Genomic DNA, 26634 nt, shown 5'->3' with positions numbered 1-26634 from the left:
CTGGCAATTTTTTTAAGCAAATTCTTTCCAAAGTCAGGACTAAGAAAGGAAAATATAACAGAGAATACAATGATTCAATGAAAACTACAAGGTGTGGCTACTGATTATTAACAAGGCACTTGCAAATGTACAACATTTTTACTAGGCACTTCAAGGCATACAAAGAAAGTTGTAAGTTTACTGTATGTCCCCAGAAAGTTTACCATCTATTTGGGGCAGGAAGGCAAACATATAAGAACCAATTCAAGAATACATTTTATCTTCAAGGTGTCAGATACACTGAGACATAAAGATTCTGGCACACAGAGAAACACTGTGATTAACCAGAGTAAAAGAAGAAATCTCTCGCAGTGGGTCACACTGAACTAACTGAAAGGGAGGAGAGCATTCTCAGCAGGCACTGACGGGGCCCCAGGAGAGGATATACCCAGACCCCTCAGCAGACCCACACCAGGTACTCTGGACCCATAACAGTCATCACAGTGACGACCACAGCAAACCAACAGACGAGACTCACTGAGCGTTTACTCCATGCCAGCCAGCACCAACTATTACCCTAATCCTCAGAACGGTCTTCTGCATAGGGATTACTATCATTACCCCCATTTTACACGGAAGGGCTCAGGCCCAGAGCTAAAAACAGCATCTGAGAAAGCTTATCCTGGTGGCTCTGTTCAAGGTTGCCTAGAGCAGGACGAGAGGAAGCATCTGATAAAAAGGCAAGCGGACGGCTTTACTCAAACAGGCACAAAGCAAGAACTGCCTCCGCTGATTTACTGATTGAAAACAGGGGCAGAGAGAGCCCCTCTTTTTGTAATATCAAAAGTCTAACCCAGAAGGTCTAGGGAGAACTCTCAGGCAGATTGATGGGACGGATGAGAACTACCGGACATCTTGCAAAGGGCGACAGTATCACGGAGAACATCAGTTTCTCGCCTATTATGTTTCAGAAACTGGAGTTTACAACAGAATTGGAAATAGAGTTACGAAAGCCTTCTGAAGGGAAAGGTAAATGACTTAAAACTTCAAATAATCCACTATATTGAACATTTACTGTGCTCCAAGCATTGTGAGCCCCAGGCATACACAAACGTGCACTACGAGGAAAGACAATTTCTTAATTTAGTAATTTCAGAGTACTAAGTGCCTATCGTCACAGGCCACCGGCTACCCAGACGATTTCACTACATTCTTTTTTTTTAGCCTTCTTTCTCTTAAATCTTTGACATCCAAAGACGTCCTAGATGCTGGCTTGACAGTTTTACCTAGTTGGAGTTTTAGTTGTGCTGTTGTTCGCTTGTTTTTGGTAGAGCTGGAGCAGGTACACTGAAGACAGCAGACAAAGACCCTATCATCCCTCAAGTAATCCACTGGCATTTTTATTTGCTGTTATGTTGAGATGTTCTGTTTGGTGATTTGACAGAAGGAGGTAATTAAATTCTTGTAAAATGAATTTAAAAAATAATGAATGGCTGCACTCCACGATGTAAATAAGATATTTGCTGCTTCATCAACACTGTTTAAAGAAGACCTAGGAAGGGGGAGGGTACAGCTCAGTGGTAATGCATGCGATTAGCAATTAGCATGCGAGGTCCTGGGTTCAATCCTCAGAAACTCCATTAAATAAATAGATAGATAGATAGATAGATACATACATACATACATACATACATACATACATACATACATGCATACATACATACCCTAATTATCTCACACACACACAAAACACAAAAAACATAGGAAGGCACTTAGAGGAATATATGGAAGGGCGCGCACTTTGAGAGGCTTTTTCAAATCAATATCAGAATGAATGCTCAGCTCTCTCAGGGCATCTCCAACAAGGTTGTTCCTGCGAACGTGGAGGACCAGGAAGGGGCTTCTGGCCAGCAGAGGCTCCAAGGTGAGAAGCATAAAGACATTCTGCAGGTTGGCTCCGTTGACCGCCACCTGGAACAGCACATCCAAGAACACAATTACCACTCTGAGTGCACCTGGGAGCAAGGACAGCAGCAGCCGTGCCTCTGGACCCGGGCGGGGGGGGGGGGGCTGACTGCATCTCCATTTTGTTCTTTGTTTCCCTCCTAACTTTTCCAGTAGATTTTGTAAGTTACTCATGATTACAAAACACACAAATCTTTCTAATCTGAACCCAAAGAGATTAACTGAAGCACTTTATAAACCATATGATCCATAACTCATTCCAGGAAAATGATTTAGACTAAGCTGATTAAGAATGGAATAACAGTGCTGTGGAAGAAAGTGAGGATGGAGAGTGGGCAAAAGCCAGCACTTTCAAAGTGGCAGGCAAAGAAACCTTGCAACCACTTGCTAAATGGTTTTTATTCTTTGAAAAATGTCCATTTCCTCTGGAGAACTTTAAAGTTGTCATTGTCATGGATATATCACTGTGAAAACATATATATATGTATATATACATAGAGAGAGAGGAGCTACAGAGACACAGAAAGACAGGGAGAGGAAGATGAATGAAGTTATGTATCCACCAACAGTAGAAACTGGGAGATTTCAGTTGCTAATTCACAAATGTCTTTGTAGGGCTGCCAAAACCAATTATATTTTACAACAAAAATGCATATTTAAAATAAGTTAAACAGATCTCCATAACTTGTATTTCTGTTCAATAAAGAATCACCAGCTCTATTTAATTATCGATCAGGGTCTGGCAAACAACAGCCCACAGCCAAATCCAGCCTGCTCCATGTTTTTGTACAGCTTTTTAGCTAACAATGGTTTTACCTTTTTAAATAGTTGAAAAAAAAATAAAAAGAAGAATATTTCAGCACATGCAAAAATTATACAAAATTCAAATCTTCTGCTATGACAGAGGTGAAATGCTGAGATAAACTGCATGGTACACAAAGACAAATATTTACTATGTGACCCTTTATGAAAACACTTGCCGACCCCCAGTTTATGTAAATGTGCATTCATGTGTATGTGTTATATTCAATACAATATTGCTGAAAATATTTCTAATAGTTCTAAAGGTTATCATGGAACATCATCCCAAATAAACTTTCTAATAGGAAAAATTACAACTGATGTATAAGATGAAAGAAACCCAGTAAGAAGAGGAAATGATTTTTAAAATAGGTTACCTGCATCTGCAATTCAGCATCAGTCTGCAGCATTTTGGTCTTGGCTTGGGCATCAAAGATAAAAGGGTAGGAACAAAGTGTAACAGCATCCTGGAAAAAAACACATTAGTGGCAACATTATAGCATTTCACAGAGAATACTGCTAGAAAAATACATTAAATAAAGATTTAAAGGATCATTTACCTGTATTATAGATGGTCTAGCCTTCTGTGTAAAGAAAAATAAAAAGTCTTTTAGTTGGATTGCAAAATGTGAACTTTTTACCCCCCACAAAAAACAAAACACATAATCTGACCATTTGGCCACAGAATTAACACCATTTGAATGGCTGACCTGAATTTTGATAGAATACACCAGATGTTTTGAAGGACACAGGCTGAGAAAAACACTAAGAAAAATTATTTTTTTAATTTTAAAGAGGACCTTTTCAAGCCATTTCAACAACTCAACAATTCACAGCATTAATTCTCGTTTATAAGAAATCTAATTCTAAAACAGGAGCTTTACAACCATGACTTCAGAGACTAATTTTGTTGGGTACAGTGGATAATGTAAATGTCATTTATGTGTCAGCAGGTTAAGTTTCCTTCATACACATACCCACACACATGCGCGTGTGCACGCACTGTTACTCTTGGGAGAAAATATTTAGAAAGCTGTCCCTGACTTGACACTTACACCAATGCTTGGCCTACAGAAGACACTCTATCAATATGTGAATGAAGTCTGATTAAACTTTTGAGGAAGGAATAACAGCACAGGCACATCTTGCTTTACTGCATTTCACATTATTGTGCTTCAGAGACAGTCTTTTTTTTTTTTTTAAGACAAATTGAAGTTTTGTGACAAACCTATGTCTTGTAAGACCATCAGCTCCATTTTTCCAACACCATTTGCTCACTTTTTGTCTCTATGTTACATTTTGGAAACTCTCGCAATATTTCAAGTTTTTTCAGTATTACTACCCTTGTATATATGGTGACCTATGATCAGTGATCTTTGATGTTACTACTGCAAAAAGATTATGACTTGCTGAAGGCTAAGATGATGGTAGCACTTTTTAGCAATAAAGTATTTTTAATCAAGGTTTGTACATTTTTTAATATAATGCTATTATTACTCACTTAACAGACTACAGTATAGCGTAAACATAACTGGGAAACAAAAAATTTGTGTGACTTAATTTATTGTGGTGGTCTGGAACCAAACCCACAATATAATATCTCCGAGATATGCCTATAAATAAAAACAACCACAAACATATCTAAGAGGTGTGTTGCAAACATAGATATCCAAGAGGCGTGTTAGTTTCATTTATCAGGAGAAAAAAGGAAATCTCTTCTGAAAGTTTTTGTTAAGTTAATGAATAATGTTTGCTACATAACCTAGTAGAAACAAAAAAATCAATGGTATAGACCATGGTGACAGGCAACAATATTTCTCAGACAGAAAACCATGGATTTCTTCTCAGAGATGAGATAACTCTATGAAATTTTTTGATTTTGTGGTGTTTTAAAAAAATGACATCCTAAACAAAATAAAAGCACATTATGGATGACCTCCTTATAATGGTGTGTTACCATATGGTGTGCATTCATTCTAATGCCTGCACTGGTGCCATGTTATACTAAATAGTCCAGGGTAGTAGGGAAAGAAGAAAAGCGGTCTTCCTTTGTAAGTGATGATTTCGTGCCCAGGAAAAGGCCAGGGCAGTCCTGGCCCACTGCACTGCATGCATGAAGGTTCAACAGCAGGTGAAAGGGCAAAAGAGAGCTAAGTCACCCCAGGGTGGCCAGGCCAGGCCGCAGAACGTCCTCGTCACAGTGCAAGTGGGGTTTGCTTGCAGTAAGGCATTCTTGCTCATCACATATAAAGCAGTGAGGCTAATTTGTGCTTTACTGATTTTAGACTTTTGTTAGTTATTGTACATTTAGCCTGGTTTCCTAATGTTCAAACGCTATAGGAATAAGGAGTGTATACCTACCTCCTTTTGTCTTTGTGCATTTCTCAATGAGATTATTTAAAGGTGATTTTGATTAAAATTCACTGTTTATCCTTTAGAAGCAGGTTTCTTCAGGGACCTTGGAACATTTCCCTAGACTGAAAACACTAATGGGAGAGAGGATTCCAGTCCAGGGAGACAAGATGTGGAATCCTGCACGAAGAACCCAGAGTGACTAGACTCTTTCTCATTCCAATTTATCTGATTGCTGAGAACTTCGGAATTTAAATCACTGAAATAAACACATGCACGCCAAAAAAGCAGCATTCTACCAAGTTACCTTCTACCGTAGGTACCTACAAAAGGTACAGTATCCTGAGGGAGTGTGTTTAAAACTGGTGCCAACATTCAGGATTTTCTGATCTTCCTCAGAAGAGAGTTTATTCTAAGCATTATTTGCCTATTCCCAGGGAAAAGAAAAATTTTATATGTGTGTTGGTCTATAAAGCTAGATAAAGTTCTGAGCACTTCAACTGTGAACGTGCCTATGGGAGAAACGATAACAGTGACTACAGAAACAGCTGTTGGCACTTCCGCCTCCCAGTGTGCAGGCGGCCCTCCTCCTCCACGTGTTCCACATGAGGCCAACCTCATGTTGAAATACTCGGGGGGGGGGGGGGAAGACAATTCCAGAAGGTTCCAGAAAGCAAAACTTGCATTTGCCATGCACCAACTATTTACATAGCATTTACATTCTATTTACAACTATTTATAGAGCATTTACACCATATTAGGTATTAAAGTAATCAAGAGAAAATTTAAAGTATATGGGAGGATGTGCTTAGGTTATATGCAAATAATATACCGTGTATCTATACAAGGGGCCTGAGCATGGAGAATCTGGGTATGGGGCTGAGGCTCCTGGAACCAATCCCCTATACTGATACTGAGGGACAAGTGTACTAGTAGTTTCAAACACTGGCATTTTTGTTGGTGTGATACTGTTATTTCAGACATCAGTCAGCAGCTCTGCCTGTATTTCTTGGCTCTCTCCAGTCCCACTCCAGTTCTCCAACTCTCCTGCCACCCTCACCCTGCCACCCCCACCACAAGCCCTCCCAGACTCCTTTAATGCCCACCTTCTGCAGCTCCTAGTCTGTCCCATAGCCCCTTGCCTGATCCCTACCCATCCCCAAAGGAGCCCAGTTTGGGGCTGGCTGATCTGTCTTCCGGAGAAGTAGGAGTCAAGCTGAGGGCAGGGTCACCATGCTCTCAGTTGGGTAGGTTAGTTGGAAAGAAATCCAAGACTGCTGAGTTGGGAACCAGAGCCAAGGCCAGAGAGCTGGTGGTCCAGGAGACCTTCTCAGCCTCCGACCCCTGAGCTGCCAGCTCTCAGGAATGTGAAGACGGGAAGGGTATTCCATTAAAAGGAGCAACAGACCTATATGAAGGTCTATTGACATGTCTACAAACTTTTTATAAGTCTATGAGTTTTTGTATTTGAAATAAAATAATTAAATTTCACTGATTTTTAGTCTGTAGATGCCAAATATTTCAGAAATGGTATTAGGACTGGTATATCCACGTTACGTGAAATAAACCCTGAAATAGCCGTATTATGATTCTGCTTCCTGGCTGCTCTCCCCAGGCTAGAAGGACGTGCATGCACTGATAAGATATGAGATTCCCCAGCTGAGACACAGCTTGTCCTGGGCCATCCATTCCACAAGTGAGACTTACAAACCTAAAACTAACTTTGTACTACTGGTGGACCACATTTCAAATTTTCCTGCTTAAAATGGGGCTATAACCTTAGTTCATTTTTTTTGAAATGTATGAAATAGAAGCAATGAGTAAGTACATGGTACAAAACTAGAGAATTGGGAGTATCTTTTTCTTCCTTTTTTTTTTTTAATTTCAAATCAATGTTTCCTAAATACAGCGGTGACCGGGGGCAAGAGGCACTGCACAAACACCTGGGGTGCCAGGAAGGAAACACAGGAGCCTTTGCCTTAAGGCCAGCCTGCCACCATGTGTTCCTGTCCCCTCAGTGGGCAACTCTGGCTCCCAGCAACACCAAATGCTGAGGCAAACACAGCTGCACACCTCACCCAGGCACAATTCTGGTTCCTGGAACCAAAACACTGCCCTGTATGACACACACAGTCGACATCACGGTGTCACGTTGCCTCTAGTCTTTATTTCTGAAGCATTTCCTTTGCATCACTGACTTTCTCACTTGTGCTGCCTTCTATGAGAGCCCAAAACCACTCATTCTACCTGTTCTGGTTTTCAAGTGGCAGCTTATTAACTGAAATAAATAAGCCACTACCACCTCTTCTTTAAAATAAGCAAAAATCAGCCACTTTAGAATTTTCCTTTTGCGCTCCATAGCCCTTTGCATACATGTGTTACGTCCCTTTGTCATTCTTTTTTCACTGCACAGAACACCCCCAGAAGCAGCCACCACGTCCTGTACTTGCCTCCATCCCTAGGGACTAGCAGGCATGTGACAGTCATTAGGTGCCCAAGACTGCTTACCAAAAAATATTATTATATTTATTGTGTAATAATAATTATATACTGAGGACTTATTATATGCCAGACACTAGGTACTCTGCCAAGGAAGGCCTTTCCATGCTTTCTCTTATTTATAAATGAGGACACTTGCCTAAGGTTACATGGGTAGTAGGCCAGAGTTGAGGCCTGAACCCAGTTCCTTTTGACTAAAGCACATTCTCTAATCCGTATGCTATACTGACTTCACTACTACTAAGCTAAAGAATTTAACACATAAAAGCCCATTTATTGTAAGATACACACACAATGGAATATTATTCAGCCATAAAAAGGCAGTCCTGCCACCTGCAACAACATAGGTGAAATTGAAGGGCATTATGCTAAGTGAAATAAGCTAGACAAAGACAAATAACATATGATATCACTTATATGTGGAATCCGCAAAAAGAAAAAAGAAAAAGAAAGAAAGCCAATGTCACAGGAACAGAAGAATGGTGGTTGCCACGGATTGGGGTAGGGGTTGGTGGGAAGAGAGGAGGAGACGGAGAGTTGTAGGGTATGATCCTTTCAGTTATAAGTCCTAAGGAGCTAATTTACAGCATGGTGACTAAAATTAATAACACAGTATCATATACTGGAAATTTGCTGAGAGCACATCTTAAGCATTCTCAAGACACACACAAAAAAGTTAACTATGTGAGGTGATGGATGTGTTCATTAACTTGGTCTCTGTAGTCATTTCACAATGTATATGCATATTAAGTCATCACGCTGTACATTTAAATATACAGAATTTGTTGATTATCCCTCAATAAAGCTGGGGAAAAAATCCACCTATTGTTTATTACTATCATTGAAAAGTGGTTAAGTGTAGAAATAAACCCATGCACATATGGCCAATTAATTTATGATAAAGGAGGCAAGATCATACAATGGGAAAAGGATGGTCTTTTCAATAAATGGTGCTGGGAAAACTGGACAGGCACACAAAGGAATGAAATTGGATCATCATGTTACTTATCATACATAAAAATTAACTCAAAATGGATTGAAGACTTGAGTGTAAGATCTGAAACCATAAAACTCCTAGAAGAAAACATAGGTAGTAAGCAACTTGCCATCATTCTTGGCAATGATTTTTTGGATCTGACTTCAAAATCAAAGGCAACAAAAGCAAAAATAAACAAATGGAACTACATCAAACTAAGATCTGATAAGTGGTCAACAACTAAAATATACAAAGAACTTACAAAACTCAATAGAAAGAAAACAAACAACCCTACTAAAAACTGGGCAGAGAACCTGAACAGACATTTCTCCAAAAACGACACACAGATGGCAACAGGTACATGAAAGATGCTCAACATCACTAATCATCAGGGAAATGCAAATTAAAACCACTATGAGATACCACCTCACACCTGTCAGAATGGCTATCATCAAAAAGACAAAAAAATAACAACTGTGGGCAAGGACATAGGGAAAAGGGAACCCTCATGCACTGTTGGTGGGAATGTAAATTGGTGCAGCCACTATGGAAAACAGTACGGAGACACCTCAAAAAATTAAAAATAGAACTACCATATGATCCAGCCATTCCACTTCTGGGTATTTATCCAAAGAATACAAAAACACTAATTTAAAAAGATATATGTACCCCCATTGCAGCCTTATTTACAATAGCCAAGATATGGAAACAACCTAAGTGGCCACGGATGAATGGATAAAGAGATGAGGTGTACATGCACACAATGGAATAGTACTCTTGTAACCAAGCGGGACCCTAATGTGGCCTTCCTGGGACAGACCACTCCCCTATAGCCTCTGCTTCAGCTCCTCTCTGAAGTCCCTGGATAGCAGTATCTGATGCACACTTCCTGAGTTGTTTTGCAGATGTGAAAACCTCCACCAAATGGAAGAAATTAACTACTTTATGACCATGAGCATGTAGCACCCAGACCTCCTGGAGCCTGAGGATTGATAATGTGACGGTGCACTGTTACTCCACCAGCAACCAGTCAGAGAACTGTGCACAAGCTGATCACAAACCCTACAACTCCCTTCCCTCACCTGGCCTTTAAAAACGTTTTCCTGAAACCCATTGGGGAGTCTTTTGAGTACTAGCTGCCCTCAACTCTTTACCTTGTGTCCCGCAATAAACGCTGCACTTTTTTTTCACCCAACCCAGTGTTAGTAGATTGGCTTTACTACAGGCAGGTGAGAGGACCCAAGTTTGGTTAGGTAACACTCAGACATAAAAAAGAATGGAATCTTGCCATTTTTGACAACATGAATGGAACTTGCGGGCATCATGCTAAGTGAAATAAGTCAGAAAGAGAAAGACAAATACTGTCTGATCTCACTTATATTTGGAATCCAAACAAATAAATCAAATCAAAACAACACAACAAGCTCCTAGGTAATCTTGACAGTTTAGTGGCTGCCAGAGGGGAGAGGGGATGGCAGGTGGGTGAAATGGGTCAAAGGTACAAACTTCCAGTTATGAAATAAATGAGTCACAGTGATATAACACACAACATGCTAACTACAGTTAATAAAACTGTATCGCATATTTTAGCTGCTAAAGTTGCAAAGAGAGTAAATCTTAAAAGTTCTCATTACAAGAAAAAAAAATTTTTAACTATGTGTGGTAACAGAAAGTAACTAGACTTACTATGGTGATCATTTCACAGGGTATGTGAATACCAAGTCACTATGTTATACACTGGAAACTAGTATGTTATACGTGTCAATTATATCCAAAAAAAAGTAGTCAGAAAAACAAATTAGTGTATGAAATAGTTTTAGCATTTTAGGTGAAAATCCAAGAGATCAAAAAACTTGAACTTTTATTTCTACTAGTATTGTATAAAACAGAAAAACTTCCACAGAAGTCATAAAAGGTCACACAGTAATTTCACCTAATTTTCTATAATAACTCCCTTAACTACTGAAGAGGAGATGAGCATCTGGTATTCAAGATGGTATCATATTTGCTTATCAAATGTTAAGAGGAAGGAACTATAAAAAAGTTATAGAAAGTTGCTCACTTAAGCACCTCCATTCAGAGACCACAGTCATGATAACATATATTTTAACACCAGCAACTTCTTTTTCAGGGTCAAAAAGAATTAGGGCCCTTTAGAATCATTTTATTCAGCAGCAAATCACATAAAGGATAGAAGTCAGAAAAACTGGCTTTTATAGCTAATGGAATTGGTGGAAAAATTGTGTAACTTCGCCTCTGTTTTCTCACCTAGAAACAAAGCAGTTGGCTAAATAACTCATAAGGCTTACTTCAGCTCTTAACATTTTATGATACAGTGAATAATTATTCACAAACTGATAAAACAGAAAAGTCTATCTTTTTAGAATTTCTAAATCAGCAGGTGAAAACAGAGTTCATTGTTAGCCACCATTTTAAACTTTGCATCTAAACCTGTTTAGAAGACTCATCCATTTTTTTGAAAAATATTTTGTTTTTTTGAGGTAATTAAAAATCTTATTAAAAACCCAGTATGTGTCTAGCATTGATTATCTATTATGTGACAATCTTGCTGAGTTAAATAAACTTATTTAAATACCTTGCTTTTAGAAATCACTGCTCCAAAAGCCCTACAAAAGCCCTGCAGGGAAATATCACCTAAATGTCAGTGATTAATCTGCTAAACTGGCAAGGACTCACCTCCAATGTATCTGCTGTGCACGGCTTCACTAGATATAATAACCAAATTAACACTCGGTTTTCTGACATCACTCAAATTTACACATAATCCAAGATGGGGGATCCTAAAAAGCCATGCATATACCCCAAGCCAGTCTGCAATCAAACTGAGGAGCCAAGGCAAAGGTAGCAGGCAGGAGCCCGCCGTTCTAACACACAGGGAGAACGAGGCCAGGGATGGGTGACATGTTCACACACGTAATCCTGAATCAGAGGTGGCCCGAAGGGTTCAGGCAGCTGACATAAGACGACTAACATAGGCTGGCAGTTAGATGATAATTAGCACGTGATCCTTTCCTCGATGTCAAAATCAAGCTACAGTGGTGACTTGGGCACATATAAGCCTCGTTCAAAGAGCCCCCACTGAACCCTAGCCAACTGGCACCACCTGGGAAGACAGGTCATGTTGCCAGACCTTCCAAGTTTCAAAAAAAGCCAGAAATTCATTTTACACGTCTTGCTTGACTGTTTTAAACTGTGGCAAAAGACACATAAAGTGCATCAATTTACCATTTTTAAGTGTATAGTTAGGTCATCAGTGTTAACTATATTCATATTATTGTGCAATGGATCTCCAGAACTTTTTCATCCTGCAAAACTGAAACTCTATACCCATTAAACAACTCCCCATCTCTCCCAGACCTGGGCAACCACCATTCTACTTTTTGTTTCTTTGAATTTGACTACTTCAGATAACTTGACTTTTTTTTTTTTAATGTTGGCAACTAATTAAAATTTATACCATTGTGGGTGACCACCCATTTAGGACTGCTTCTGACCATTTATGGCCACTCAAAGCACTTCAATATTTCAAGAATGCGAAAGTCAGCCGGTAAAACACAGGTATGGTGCTAACATCAAAGTGAAGGACAAATTTTAGAGCCCAGATGTGCTTTTCTTGCCCTTAATTGTACTCTGAGAAAAGATGAAAGCTTTAAGATATACTTGCCATGAATTCTTACCATGCCTGCTTGATGCAAGAACCACATGAGGTAGTCTTCCTGAATGTCCACGAGATTGGAAATCTCAGGAATGTAAAATGTATCATATTCCACATGCTTCACTTTAAGATTTACCTGATGAAGAACAAAACAAGGACAACTAAAACCCAGGCAACTGGAAAGTGGTCCCCATAGAACATCTCAGTAGATCATTTTACCCTACTGTCTCCTCACCCCTCTCCCCACTGGCTCTTTTCTGTGCTCACCTTGTATAACTTCTCCAAGAGCTTCAGAGCTGCTGTAACATAATTGTTAAACAGTACGGGAATTAAGAATGTCTTTCTTCCTCTCAGGAGATAAACGACTGCACCTTTATAGAGGTTTACCAGCTTCATGAAATATTTCGGGCATACCTGAGACCACCAGTTATCTTTAGAAAGAAAGGAAAAACATATTTCAACCTGTAATCTTGATCAAGTATTAATGTCTTCTGCCTACTAGCTAAAAACTGCTGCAGCTAGAAAATAAACATTAGTCTAAAACACATGCTTCCCAAAACTGAGTCAAAAAAGAGTCCATTAAAGCATTTCTAGAGAGAGCAGCAGCTGTACAAGAACCCCAGAGCTTTTTCATAAAGCTGGATCTGATTTTTCTCCTCCCTTGAGGACTCCTTCAGAAGGCTGATCTAGAAGTTCAGTCCCAAGGGTACACATGGACAAGATGCTAAGGCACAGATCTGGGGCCGGAGCATTCACATATCCCAGTCCTCTCAGCCCTCTTCTCAGCCACCACCTAAGTCCAGCACCACGGATGCCGAGGACCACACGCCTCAGAAGCAGCACCCATACGGCAACTGGTCGCTCCTTTCAAGAAGCAACATTAGTTTGAAAAACTACTATTTCTGTTTCTTAGTAAACAATGCTTTCTGATAACCAGACAAGAAGACTATACCATTGGTTTCTACTTTGTCAGAAACAAACTCGGTCATACTAACATATTTATAGGATGAAATGATACAAATGTCTGAGATTTTTAAAATACATTCCAGAAAAAATGAAAAGGCGGTGGTAGGGAGAACGGAGGGGGAAAAAGGGCAAAATATTGATTATCAGGAATTTGTGTGATGGCTATCTGCAGTGTTCTACTTTGGGGGATTCTTTTAATTTAAATTTCTATAATTAGAAGTTAAAAACGAATTAAATGTAAAACCGAACAATTTTGATCTCTTTATAATCCAACCTGGAGAAAGTAAAATTAAAAACCCCCAAACTTAAAAGTCAGGTAATATAGGTAAAATATTCAGAGATTGCCATCTCTTATCTCACTGTCTATTAGAACACCTGGGAAAATATGCCCCAAAGGGCTTTTAATCCTAAAAAAATTAAGGACTAACATAGTACTAGTGCTTTCCTGATTATTTCTGTTTGTATATCTTCTTCAAAGGTGGAAGCAATATGGAAAAGCCAGTATTCCATCCTCAGCAATACAAGTCTCTTTATTCATGGGGAAATCACACTCAAGTAACATCCTAGTCCATATGGAACGCAGAAGTTACTGAGCTGCAGTGAATACCTAAAAAAAAATTTACCAAGGCAAAAAAAAAAAAAAAGGGAAAAGCCAGGTGACAGACTTTCTGCATTTGATTAATAAAAACATCTCAGGCGCTACTCCCATGAGAGACACTCTCCAATTCACTGAGGAACGGAAGGTTCTTATCTCAGCAAAGTGTCCGTAGCCTGCAAAAATCAGTGTGGACTCAACTGTCCTAAAAAAGAAAAACAAAACAAACATTTGGTAAGTCTCCACCAGGTCATTTTCTTCCTCTCCTTTTCTGGAGACCTGTGTATCACACCAAAATTGTTCATTTCACTCCCACCCCCTAAGTTAGGTATAGGAGAAAGAACAACAGATGGACACTCATTTTTGAAGCACTATTAACAACTAGTAAGTGTAGGAGGAGAAAAAAATAAAGTTGAATTATCTAACATTGTGAGTATTTAAAAATCAAGATTAGTCTGGCGTGAATCATTTCAAATAATCTTAAATAATGGTTCAGTTTCTAAATAATGGTTAATTTACAAATATAGCTAATTAGAAATTAATATCAAAGAAAGAAAAGTTTAAATGTTAAGGATATTAAATGGCAACAAACTGATTCTTGGATCTCAATCCACCGAGAGCCAATGGTCACACCAATAAAATAAAAAGCACAAAACCTCTGGTATTAGATGTAGCAAATTCACCTAAGACTTTGCTGGGGTTTGTATCCAGCCGCAGAATGGCCATCGCCAGGGGGATAGTCAACGTTATGTAGTACTTGGAATCCTGAAGCAGGGGAAACTCAGGGAGTATTAAGTAGATTCTCATTGCTTCAACATCTGGTGGTGAACTCGACAACTGAGGAATCAGGCAACTTTCAAAGCTATTCAGGATCTGTAGGAGAGAGAAGAGCACTGAGAAATTCAAACACTCCTGAGATCTAGTCCAACTCACAAACTATTTGAGAGACTCTCAACTCTCATTCATTCAGTATGTACCCAGGACCCACTATGGTCCAGGCACCGGTCTGGGCACCCAGGAAACATCAGTGAAAAGAAGAGCCAAAGATCCCTGCCCATGCAGACCTTACACTCTGGAGGGGCATTTCCTTAGAAAACTTGAGCCAAATAGAAAGCTAAAGGGAGATCAAATTCCCAAAGTGATTACAGAGTTAAGATTTACACAAGACTTTTTTACCTTTTCAACTTACTGTTTTTCTCTTGAAAGTTGTCTTATCTCAATGCAAAAATGCATTTTGAAGCACGCGCTCTGTAAATGTGAAAACCTACCTGCTCTAGAATCATGGAGTGCTGAGAGCTCATTAACTTCTCAAATAACACTCTCGTTGAGTTCAGGTCAATCCCAGGGATTTTGGGACTTGTTTTAAAATGCTCATCAATTCTAAACAAACAAACAAAAAAGGTGTAACAGAAGAAAAGTAAACACTCTGATAAAAATTATAAACAGGTAAATGAAAAAGCTTGTATGTACTTAATCAGACTTAAATTTGACCTGGCAGACAAGATGCACGGAAACATTATACTTTGGGGAAACCAGACGGAATAAATCTCTCTAGAATCCCTTTTTCAAGATGATCTTAAAATTGTCAAGTCTTTTTTCTCTCAAGTTAAAGGACAAGGATCATCATTTCAGTTTGAGGCTGTCTATATGCAGAGTATTATCTCCCGGATATACTCTTGTGTTTTTGCCTCTTTCTGTAATTGTGGTACATTAAACCAGACATAGAGGCTGTGCCTAAATGCAAAAACAAAGAAACAAACAAACAAACAAACAAAAAAACCCACCCCTACTGCAAACTGGCCCACTCAGCAGCTAATGGCAAGCTTAAAGCAAGTATTTTTTTTTTAATCAGATCTACAACAAATGCAAAGTTAACGTCTTTCTTAGTTAACGGAAAGGATACAATTACATTCACTCAAGGACTAATTTCACAGCTCCTGTTTTTAACTTCCTAGCAACTAATTATTTTCTACCCTTAAATAAAGTCTTAGCATTTTAGAGACTTAAGAGAATGTCTCTTTTAAATTCCCACTCTTGAACATACCACATCTATTAATTATAAAAGAACTATCTATTTGCAAAACAGGCTTCTGTTTATGCGTAACAGACACATTCAGATAGTTTTAAAACCACCTGACAGCAATGCTATAATTTATAAAAACATAAGTAGAACTTATAACATTTGAAAAAAAATCATAATTATATGCACTGGAACCTAAATGGTCAAATCAAGAGAAGATGTTTGGGCTTTGTTTGTGGGGTCTTCTGTTGCTGTCAGTCTAAATATAAATCTGCCCAAAACACAGAAATTAATTCTGATGTCCCATATGTAACCTTCCACATGCTTACAAGTACCTTCTGCTATGCTCTTAAGAAGCCTTTTAAGAAAATACTTAATCTACATGTATTTATGCTTCATTAAACTGGTCTTCATTTTCACTGGTTTCCTATGATGTATGCATAAAGCTGGGGGAACAGAACTCCTGAAACAGCACAGAAGTCCATTAAAAGAGAACAAAAGGCTTGACCCACACATCTACAGAATCCACGATACTAAGAACAGATAACCTTACAAACCTGGCCAAGAGCCATTCCCAACTTTCATACAAGTTGTCCTTTCAGAGCAAGGTTTCTCAGCCTTAGTACTTTTGACTTTTGGGGTCAGACAATTCTTTGTAGGGACTGTGAGATACTTGGCCTTTGCCTTCTAGATGCCAGGAGTATACACTCCCCCACTGTACAACCAAAAATGTCACCAGGCATTGCTGAATGTCCCCTGAGAAGCAAAATCAGCCTGGTTGAGAATCACTGTTCTAACAGACCAACATTAGCATAATACAGAATATTTTTCCCTGGAAGAAAAGGCTAAGAATTGACTCCAAAATGAATTGGATGAGCTCATTTCAGTTGCCCTAATGATACAAATAACGACTTTGCAATCTTTTACCATAACTGAATGGAGTTTCTGAAGCAACCTCTTGCAACCCAGCTAGGGACAGAATTTGTAAGGGAGAGGAGGGCGGGGAGGAATAGGGTTCACACACAGAACAAAAGTCTCCTGGGATTTCATTAGCCTTATCTCTGGAAGGAAAAGAATGGAGAGATGCTCAGGACTTGGGATTACCAAAGAGCAAAACCCATGACAAGACGTCCCGCTGTAGTAAGTTCCTGAGGGGGTTATTTGCAGAAGGGATTAAGGCCAAGCAAAGAAACATTTACTACTGGAGAGTTCAGGCCAAACGTAATTTCCTGGTGAGCTGGGCTGGACCTGAGTCCAAGGAATCCTGAAGTCCACTTGGAAATTTCCCTAAATTTACTCTTTTTGAGAAAAGAAACAACTATAGGAAAGCAAACCAAAGAAACCAAAGAGATTATTTGAAGAACTAAGAATTTAAGAACAAATACTGTACACATGGTGGGAGTAACATCTTGGAACACCCTGAAAAATCTTACTTTTGATTACACCAGACCTTTCTGAGATGCTGTCTGTCTCTTTGGTCCTCTGCCTCTCTGCCAACCAGGCGAGAGTCAGCACTGCCTTTCCTGATGTCCTCTCATTCATCGTCATTAGGTATGCTAATTTTTGCACAAGTCATCAGCTTATCCACTGAATTAAGGCCAACCACCATCAAAGAGAACAGAAGTCTTTGGCGGCCTATGCTGAGTAAGCATTTGATCACACATGGGTATTTTTTAAGACTCTAAGTCACTTACTTTTTTTCAAGAAAACTTCCATTCCAACAGGCTGCAGAAGACAATATCTGAACAACACCACTGCTCAGAAAGAAAAAGGGAGGGAAGCCTTTAATAATTACAAATAAATGGTTATTTAAGCGTCAGCAACAGGTTAATCACCTATTCCAGGGTTTCATTAATAGCTGCTCTTTCTTACCCAGGTGAAGCTTTGGAAGATGTACATTTGCTTTAGAGAAACATTGTGTCACATCTCAAAATGGACAAGAACTTAAGTTTTACATAAGTCATGTTAAAATTTTTAAAAAGTATCAAAGCTACCAAAAGAAAATTCTTGGGCCTAATAATGACCTTGAACATTCCTCTCCTACCAACAATCTAAGACACTATCCACACCTCACCTCCAAACATGAACACAAAATAAACCCAAAAAAGAGAGGCTGAGCTGTTATTTACCAAACACAGAAAGTATCTTTGCAAATTCATAACTGAACAAACACTTTTATTTTGTTGCCCATCTGAGAAAAACTAAAAATAAGTGAAGTAAGTGTTTATTCCTATTACTGAGATTACACAGCTTCTGGGAAAACAGCTAGTTTCTGAGGAACCAGAGTGAAACCACAGGTCAGGAACCCCGGGCCCTCTTCTTTAGTGTAAGGAAAAGGGGGGGAATAAAAAATATATATGGTTGAGGAGAAGATCACAGTAACTGCTGTTGATCAAAGAATCTGGGTCAGGAAAGATCTTAGGAGATCATTTCTTGCATCCCTTTATTTTGTAAATAAGAAAACTGAGAATTAAAAGTGCCAAGGTCCCAGCAAAGGGAGTCTGCAGTCCCCGCACCGCGCCCACGGTGAGTCTAGACCCCATCCCCTTCCCCGCCACCTTCCAGCTTTAACTCCCTGGCAGAGCCTCTCAGGGGTTATGGGGATTCTGAGGACTGCCGTGGAGGTGCTCTAAGGCATTCCAAATGATCACCTGCTTCAAAAGTTGCTACCTGGTGTGCCCAAAGTTTAAGGCCCTGGGCTTTGCCCCACTACAGTTTACATCATAAGGCAAGATGTTTTTTACACTTTTCTGGGCATGACCACCATCTAGGAAACACAGCATGATTCATTCATTCCCAAGAATAAGACTCTGCAGAAAAATGGAAAAGCTGAGGAAAGCCATAAAATGTGCAACAAAGTTAAAAAAAAATTCTCTTTTAAGAATAAAATAAATTTGCTGAACGGTCTCAATCCTTTAACTATACTTTTTTTTCCTACTTGACACTGAATTACTATCTCAGCTTATCATTTTGAATGTGAAAATGCTAGAAGTATTCAGATTAGGTAAAACAACAGCTGTCCTGGGGCTTGGGATGCTTTGGAATAGGCACACGAAGAAACTCTCAGGGTTAAACAACAGTAACACTGAGCTTTCAAAGCAGAAAGGCCAGATCAGGCCTTCATCAGTCAGAATTTTTAAGATCCGAACAAGGCAGGTTGAGGAATACGCTCTAAATAAAAATGGGAGAACAATCTATCATGTTCTTTAGAGCTAAGGGCACCAAACCCTGAACAATGTGTGCAAAAAAAAAAAAAAGGTTCCTAAAATGAAAAACTCCATTTAAATTCACAAACTTAATGTGGAAGTAGGGAAAGTCCCTAAGCTAGAAAGTTCCAATACACTTCCGCAAAAAAACAAATACAAGCAACACGTACTTGATGGTATTTGCATTGTTGTGTTCTGAGAGTTTTTGTCTCCAAACTGCTATGGTTTCATCATTTATTAAACTGGTGTAATGCGCTTGGTTCATCGTCCTGAAGTCAACAGCAGGAGAAGAATTCTGAAGGGTCAAATATAAGAGTAAAAAAGAGAAATTATGTGATAGCATGGATCTTTTCTCCTCTCCCTCTCCTTATGTGGTCCCCATTCTGTGTTTCACTTATGGACAGGGCCCTCCTTCAGAGGGAGGCACTCAGTGCCCCCAGGCTGGCAGTGTAGGCTCCTGACAGCTCCCAGCAGGGCTGCCCTCTGGAACTGCCGGGGCTACCGCTTCATTCCTTTCCCATCTGGCAGCAGGTGGAGCTGTGGCACCGGGCCCAGTCCCCTTGCCTCCACTCAGGACTGGCTGAAGGGCCATCCCAACTTCAGAGACCCCGTGGGACCAGCCAAGGCCCCTGCCACACTGACCTGAAGTTCAGCTTCCCCTCCTGTCCAATCCTACCTCCTTCATCTCTCAGGAAGTGTTGTTCTAGAGCACACACACCCCCTGCCCCAATTCTCAGGCTCAGAGTCTGTTTCCCAGAGAAACCAAACCAATATGACTTTTTCAGATTTCTTTCCCCTCTGCTTGAATCACCGTAACATCAAGGGTTTTAGATGACTAACCAATTGCCATAGCTGTTCGCCAAACCTCAGCAAAATATATTATAAAAAGTCAGAGTTCAGTTATCATCTACATTGCAAATAATCGATGAAAATTTAATGCCTCTTAATTTCTTGCTCAAAATATAGAGCTGCAAATTTGTAAGAAAGGTAACAAAAAGGACATGTCAATAATGGCCTTGAAAATCCTCACTGCTGCCTACCCTGTACTGTACATCCTTCATTTAGTGAGGTTGTTAAAAATAAAGCACTTTTATTTCCTAAAATTGCTTTTTCAACTTATTTTCCCAAATCCTGTTCTTGACCTAGAACTAAGAAGAAGCTGAAAGTGCCTTATGCCTCCTGTACTTGCCACTAGAAATGAGGAAAAAAGTGATATTAAAGCATTAACCAGATGATAATTTTTTTCTCCTTTGTATCTGTGCACAAAAACACAACTTTCAAAGTAAATTTTCTTGGTTATTTTCTCAGAGTTATGAGTTAGGATATCATTATAAGGGAAAAGGAGGAGAACATGTAACAAATCAGAGATGCCAAAGTTTATTACCATCTGGTTCTTGATAATTATTTTACTAAAATGGCCACAGATAACTATTGAGAGGACAAAAGTCATCTTGAATCACACAGAGAAAAACCATAAGACAAACTGGACACTTGAGAACATACAAACAAGATCACCTCTCCACCGTGGTCTTAAAACCACTGTTGTTGTGTAAATTTTAATTACTTTCCTCATTCAAAGGTGTAGTGGAACACAGACACTAACACATACTTATGATAAAATATAAACATGGGACTATTTTCTCATTCTTCATTGCAAGTCCAATAAACCACAGATGACTTAGATGAAGTACAATCTCAGAGTCACATAAAGACCCAAGAAAAAGCATCAATTTTCCACGCCTTTGAATTACATATATCCCAAAAGAAAAAACTGGTCTAGGCCAGTGTCTCTCAACCCTAGCCGCACTCTGGATTTCAGAGCTTTCAAAACCCCATAGGCCAAGTCACACTCTCTAGCAGCAGCAGCGTTTTTTTGGTTTAAAAAAAACCCTAGGTCAACCTAACCCTACACCAGAAGGAACTAGAACAAACAAAATCCAAATTCAGTAGAAAGAAAAAAAAAATCAAAGATCAGAGCAGAAATAAATGAAACAGAGACAAAAAAAAACATTAGGAAAAGATCACCGAAACTAAGAGCTGGTTCTTTGAAAAGATAAACTAAACCGATAAACCTTTAGCCAGACTAATCAAGAAGAAACAGAGGCCAAAACAATAAAATCAGAAATAGAAGGATGGGTATAGCTCAGACACTAAAACCAGAGCTACCATACACATACACACACACACAAATTAAAGGCCAATATCACTAATTAACACAGATGCAAAAACCTTTGACAAAATATTAGCAAGACAAATTCAACAATACATTAAAAGGATCATACATCATGATCAAGTAAGACTTATCCCAGGAAGCAAGAGTTTTTCAATATCTGCAAATCAATCAGTGTGATGCATCACATTATCAAACTGAAGAATAAAAACCATATGATCATTTCAATAGATGCAGAAAAAACTTTTGACCAAATTCAACATCCATCTATGATAAAAACTCTCCATAAAGTGGGTATAGAGGGAAGATACCTCAATATAATAAAGGCCATATATGACAAGCCCATAGCTAATATTATACTCAACAGTGAAAAGATGAAAGCATTTCCTCTAAGATCAGGAGCAAGACAAGGATGCCCACTCTCACCACTTTTATTCAACACAGTATTAGAAGTCCTAGCCACAGCAATCAAACAAGAAAAAGAAATAAAAGGAATTCAAATTGGAAATGAAAAGTAAAACTGTCATTGTTTGCAGATGACATGATACTATACATAGAAAATCCTAAAGATGCCACTAAAAACTACCTGAACTCATCAGTGAACTCCAAAAAGCTGCAGGATACAAAATTAACAGAAATCTGTTGCATTTCTACATACTAACAGCAAATTATCAGAAAGAGAAATTCAGAAAATAATCCCATTTACCATCATATCAAAAAGAATAAAATACCTAGGAATAAATCTAACTAAGGAGGTAAAAGATCTATACTAGGAAAACAATAAGAGACTGATTAAAAAAATTAAAGGTGACACAAATGGGAACATATACAGTGTCATGGATTGGAAGAATTAATATTGTTTAAATGACCATACTACCCAAGGCAATCTACAGATTCAATGCAAGCCCAATCAAAATACTAAAGGCACATTTCACAGAATTTGAACAAATCTAAAATTTGTATGCACACACAAAAGACCCCAAATAGTCAAAATAATCTTGAGAAAGAAGAACAAAGCCAGAGGTATCATGTGCTTTGATTTCAAACTATTCTACAAAGCTACAGTCTTCCAAACAGTATGAAGCTGTCATTAAAAAAAAAAAAAAGACAGGATTAATAGTGTAGAATAGAGAGCCCAGAAATGAACCCACATTTATATGGGCAATTAATCTATGATTAAGGAGGCAAGAATATACAATGGAGAAAAGACAGCCTCTTCAATAAATGATGTTAGGAAAACTAGACAGCTACATGTAAAAGAATCAAACTGGACTACTCTCTCACACTATGCACAAAAATAAATTCAAAATGGATTGAAGACTTAAATATGAGACTTGAAACCATAAAACTTCTGGAAGAAAACAAAGGCAGTACTATCTTTGACACTGGTCTTAGTAATATTTTTTGGTATGTCTCCTCAGGCAGGGAAACAAAAGAAAAAATAGACAAATGGAACTACATCAAACTAAAAAGCTTCTGTACAGCAAAGGAGCCACCTACTGAATGGGAGAAGATATTTGCAAATGATATATCTAATAAGGTGTTAATAACCAAAATATACAAACTCATAAAACCCAAAGAAAGAAAAAATATCCAACTTAAAATTGGGCAGAGAAACTGAAAAGACATCTTTCCAAAGAAGACATACAGATGGCCAACAGGCACATGAAAAGATGCTCAGCATCACTAATCATCAGAGAAATGCAAATCAAAATCACAACGAGATATGACCTCACACCTGTCAGAATATTCGTTATCAGAAAGACAATAACAAGTGTTGGCGAGAATGTGGAAGATGGAGAACACTTGTGCACTGTTGGTGGGAATGTAAATTGGCACAGCCACTATGGAAAACAGTATCGAGACACTCAAAATACTAAAAATAGAACCACTATATGATCCTGAATTAATTAACCTGAAGAAAACAAAAACACTATTTTGAAGAGATACATGCACTCCTATGTTCATAGTAGCATTATGTACAGAAGCCAAGATACGGAAGCAACCTAAGTGTCCACCAACGGATGGATAAAGAAGATGTGGTATATATGTATATATAATGGAATATTACTCAGCTGTAATAAAGAATGAAATCTTGCCCTTTGCAACAATATGGATGAGCCTAAAAGGTATTATGCTAAGTAAAATAAGTCAGACTGAGAAAGACAAATACTGTAAGACCTCACTTATATATGGAATCTAAAAAGCAAAACAAATAACAAATACTCAAAAACAAAGAGAGTCATAGATACAGACAATAAACAGAGGATTGCTGGTGGCTGGTGGGGATGGAGAGAAACAGATGAGGGAGATTAAGAGGTACAGATTTCCAATTACAAAATAAACAAGTCACAAGTGTGGGGAATACAGTCAATAATTACAAAATATCTTTGGTGACAAACAGTAACTGGACCTATTGTAGTGCTCATTTTGAAATTATAGAAATATTGAATCATTATGTTGCATACCAGGAACTAATATAATGTTGGAGGTTAACTATACTTCAAAAACAAAATCACTCATAGAAAAAGAGATCATATTTGTGGTTACCAGAGGCAATGGATAAGGGGAAGCGGGAATTGGAGGAAGGTAGTCAAAGCCACAGATTTTGAGTTTTAAATAAGTACTAAAGACATAATGTACAACCTGATAAATACAACTAACACTGCTGTGTGTGTTATGAAAGTTGTTAAAAGAGTATATCCTAAGAATTCTCATCACAAGGAAAAAACACTTTTCTATTTCTTTAATTTGGTATCCATATGAGATACTAAATGTCCACTAAACTTATGGTGGTAACCATTTCATGATGTATTTAATTAAATCAAAGCATTACACTATACAGTGCTGTATGTCAATTACATTTCAATAAAACTGGAAGGAAATAAAATAAAGCCCACAGGTGATTTCAATGGGCCACCAAGGTCGAGGATAACTGTTCCAGGAAAAGAGGATAATGTCACTTTAGCAGGTTTTGAGTCAGGCAAGTTGGCAGGCAGGCAGACACACCACACACACACACACACACAATCTCAACCACACTCCTTCAATCCTAACCAGGGAACAATAGGAAAAGAAGAGGAGAGGCTATGGTTTGCACTCAATAAATTGTCAAGACCTAGAATCAAATGCAGCGGAGTATCCAAATAGCGTGCCTCCCCTCTTCTTCCACCTCCGGCCTGGCATGAATGAATGAATCTGAGTTTTACAAAAATGGAGCCTGTCACACACAGATGCTTTTTTTTGGGTCTTTAAGAGATTCTTCAAGTGTCATGGTAACAGATTAAACAAATATTTTGATCCAACTCTGTATCTAAACACAAATGCTTAATAGCTTAAGTATAGAGGTTTCAGCTTTTAAAAGATAGAGCAATACTTTCCTAAGTCATATTCTTTCTTCTCTGTATCTTACATTTTAATGCAAGTCACTCTTACCAGTTGTTTAAACTTGAACCTGCCCTGTTTCTTCAACAACATGTCACTTAACTTCCTTTTCATCAGTTTTGTTCACCAGTCCTGACAGTGTTAATTACAATAAAATTAAAATCCAACTACATGTATCAGATACCATATTTGCAAAAGGAATGAACTAAATTTTATGTTGAATTTCACAGGAAATTTATAGTTGGTTCATCAAGCCAGTTTCTTAGGGAAATGAATACTTCAAACTCTACTACTTGTGGACACAAAGTTATTACCCTGCAGAGATTCGGTGCTTTTTATATTTCGCTTTATTGGCATCTTGAAGAAACAAAGAATAGTCTCAGCTTTTCTCAAGGTTTCTCTGTGAAGCACTGAGGCTGGGCCTAAAATAGGTGTAAAGCAACAGTTCCAAATCACCCCAGATGGTTGCACTGAACAGAACCTTCTCCTGGTTCCTGATCTGGAAAGTATCTCACTGTCAGTTTCAGCTGTCCAACCTGCAGCCTCGGGCTCCATCACAACCTTTTCCACCAAAATCATAGAATGATACTGACTAGAAAGCAAGAACACTGTATATTTAAAGAAGGCAAAGTATCAGAGTAATGGGAGAGTTTCCAGCACTGAAAGGGCCCCTTGTGTCCACAGACCCTCATTTTCTTCCCAACCTATTCTAATTCTTCTGTCTTCGCCAATGCCCCTTGCCTGCTCCTCCAGGGGAGGATGAGGATGAATGCACTACATATGGTTGGTCCTCCTTAAGTGCTTGTTGAATAAAAGTTGGGGAGAGGGGGAGGAGAGGAAACACAAGAGCAGGGGACTGGGTGGCAGACGGGGAGGCAGAAGACAAATCTGAGGTGCTAATTTCAGACTGATTCCTCTCATCCAGGAAGGGAGGAATAAATTAAAGCTCTGTCACAGATACCTGGCCCACATTCTCTTCCACCTTCGACCCTGAAAGACACTGGAACATCATTCCTGATTTACCCACCACAGTGGTGCAGGAGACAATCTGAGGGAAATTTCAGCATGCTGCTATGAGCAGATGATAAATAATAAAGGATATCTGAATAGCACGGCATCTCATATTTAGGATATACTCAGTTACATCAGAAGAGCCCAGCAAGTTCTTAAATACCTAGCATTTATTGCTACTTAATGGGAAAGGAAAGAATGGAAAGTCAAATAATCCCAAAGTAAGTAAGTAATGCCTCCTTAAGTCTCTTTTGGGACAAATACAGATATAAGTAAGTCATTTAAAATTATAAATTAGAACTCTGTGATTAAAATACCAAGAAAATTATTGGCACTTCAAGGGAATAAAATGGAGAGAACCTCAGGTTTAATTGGCTTATTTTAATAAGATAAAATTGGTGGAAACAAAGAGTAACATTGCTCTCATGTAATTAAATAAATTAAAATAAATATTGGTTCACCATTATTCCACCCCCAAAATAATAGTCAAAAGAAAATTTTACCTCATATTTGGAGCAAAGTACAAAAGTTTGGTCTCCTCCAGAGAAAATCTGCTTAACAATGTGATATTTAAAGCGATCTGTCAAAAAAATTTTCAAGAGCATATTTTTCAACAATTGAAGTTTTCCCTTGATCCCCTTTCTTAATATTCCAAAATATACTTCAGAGTGGTTTCCTATCCATTTAATTATTTCAGAGAAGTCAGAAACCTTCTTTCCTGGCTCTCTTCCCAGGACTGTTTCTACTTCAATTAAAACTAAATATATAACATGGTACCTTCCACTCCAACCCTCCCTCCCTCCCTCCCCCGACTGCCAGCTAGTCCTGGCCTTGTTCCTATTTTTCATTCTAACTCTACCACACCATGCCACTGACCTGGAATTTAAAACAGTCACTACTATAAACCGGAACATACGCTAAGAAATCATCCAGCATCTGAGTGTGGTGGTCCTTAGCCCCTTCAGGATGAAGCCTGCCACAGAAGGACCTCCATGTCACACTCCCTGTCCGATTCCATCACACCGTGTCCGTGG

At 38.7% G+C, this 26634-nt stretch overlaps 1 protein-coding gene across 9 annotated transcripts in view; it reads right to left on the bottom strand.

Moving 5' to 3' along the window:
• HERC3 (HECT and RLD domain containing E3 ubiquitin protein ligase 3) overlaps positions 1–26634 on the bottom strand; it is a 130325-nt gene that overhangs the window by 51352 nt on the left and 52339 nt on the right. For 8 of the 9 annotated variants that reach the window (XR_012061307.1, XM_072943326.1, XM_072943287.1 and 5 more), the window contains 10 exons: positions 26104–26180; positions 19206–19330; positions 17524–17583; positions 15078–15189; positions 14493–14682; positions 12516–12679; positions 12271–12384; positions 3306–3329; positions 3123–3212; positions 1780–1950 (listed from right to left, as the gene is read on the bottom strand). Coding sequence is in view for 8 of the 9 variants with exons in the window: in XM_072943326.1 (XP_072799427.1) it covers positions 1780–1950; positions 3123–3212; positions 3306–3329; positions 12271–12384; positions 12516–12679; positions 14493–14682; positions 15078–15189; positions 17524–17583; positions 19206–19330; positions 26104–26180 (1127 nt within the window). In the remaining variant the exon portion in view is untranslated. The remainder of the gene's footprint in view (positions 1–1779; positions 1951–3122; positions 3213–3305; positions 3330–12270; positions 12385–12515; positions 12680–14492; positions 14683–15077; positions 15190–17523; positions 17584–19205; positions 19331–26103; positions 26181–26634) is intronic. The other variant, XM_072943317.1, reaches the window with a different exon arrangement.

The sequence above is a fragment of the Vicugna pacos genome, chromosome 2 (genome assembly GCF_048564905.1).
Source record: "Vicugna pacos chromosome 2, VicPac4, whole genome shotgun sequence".
Classification (NCBI taxonomy): domain Eukaryota; kingdom Metazoa; phylum Chordata; class Mammalia; order Artiodactyla; family Camelidae; genus Vicugna; species Vicugna pacos.
The sequence above is the reverse complement of the archived record's forward strand: the minus strand, read 5'-3'. Positions and strand labels throughout refer to the sequence as shown.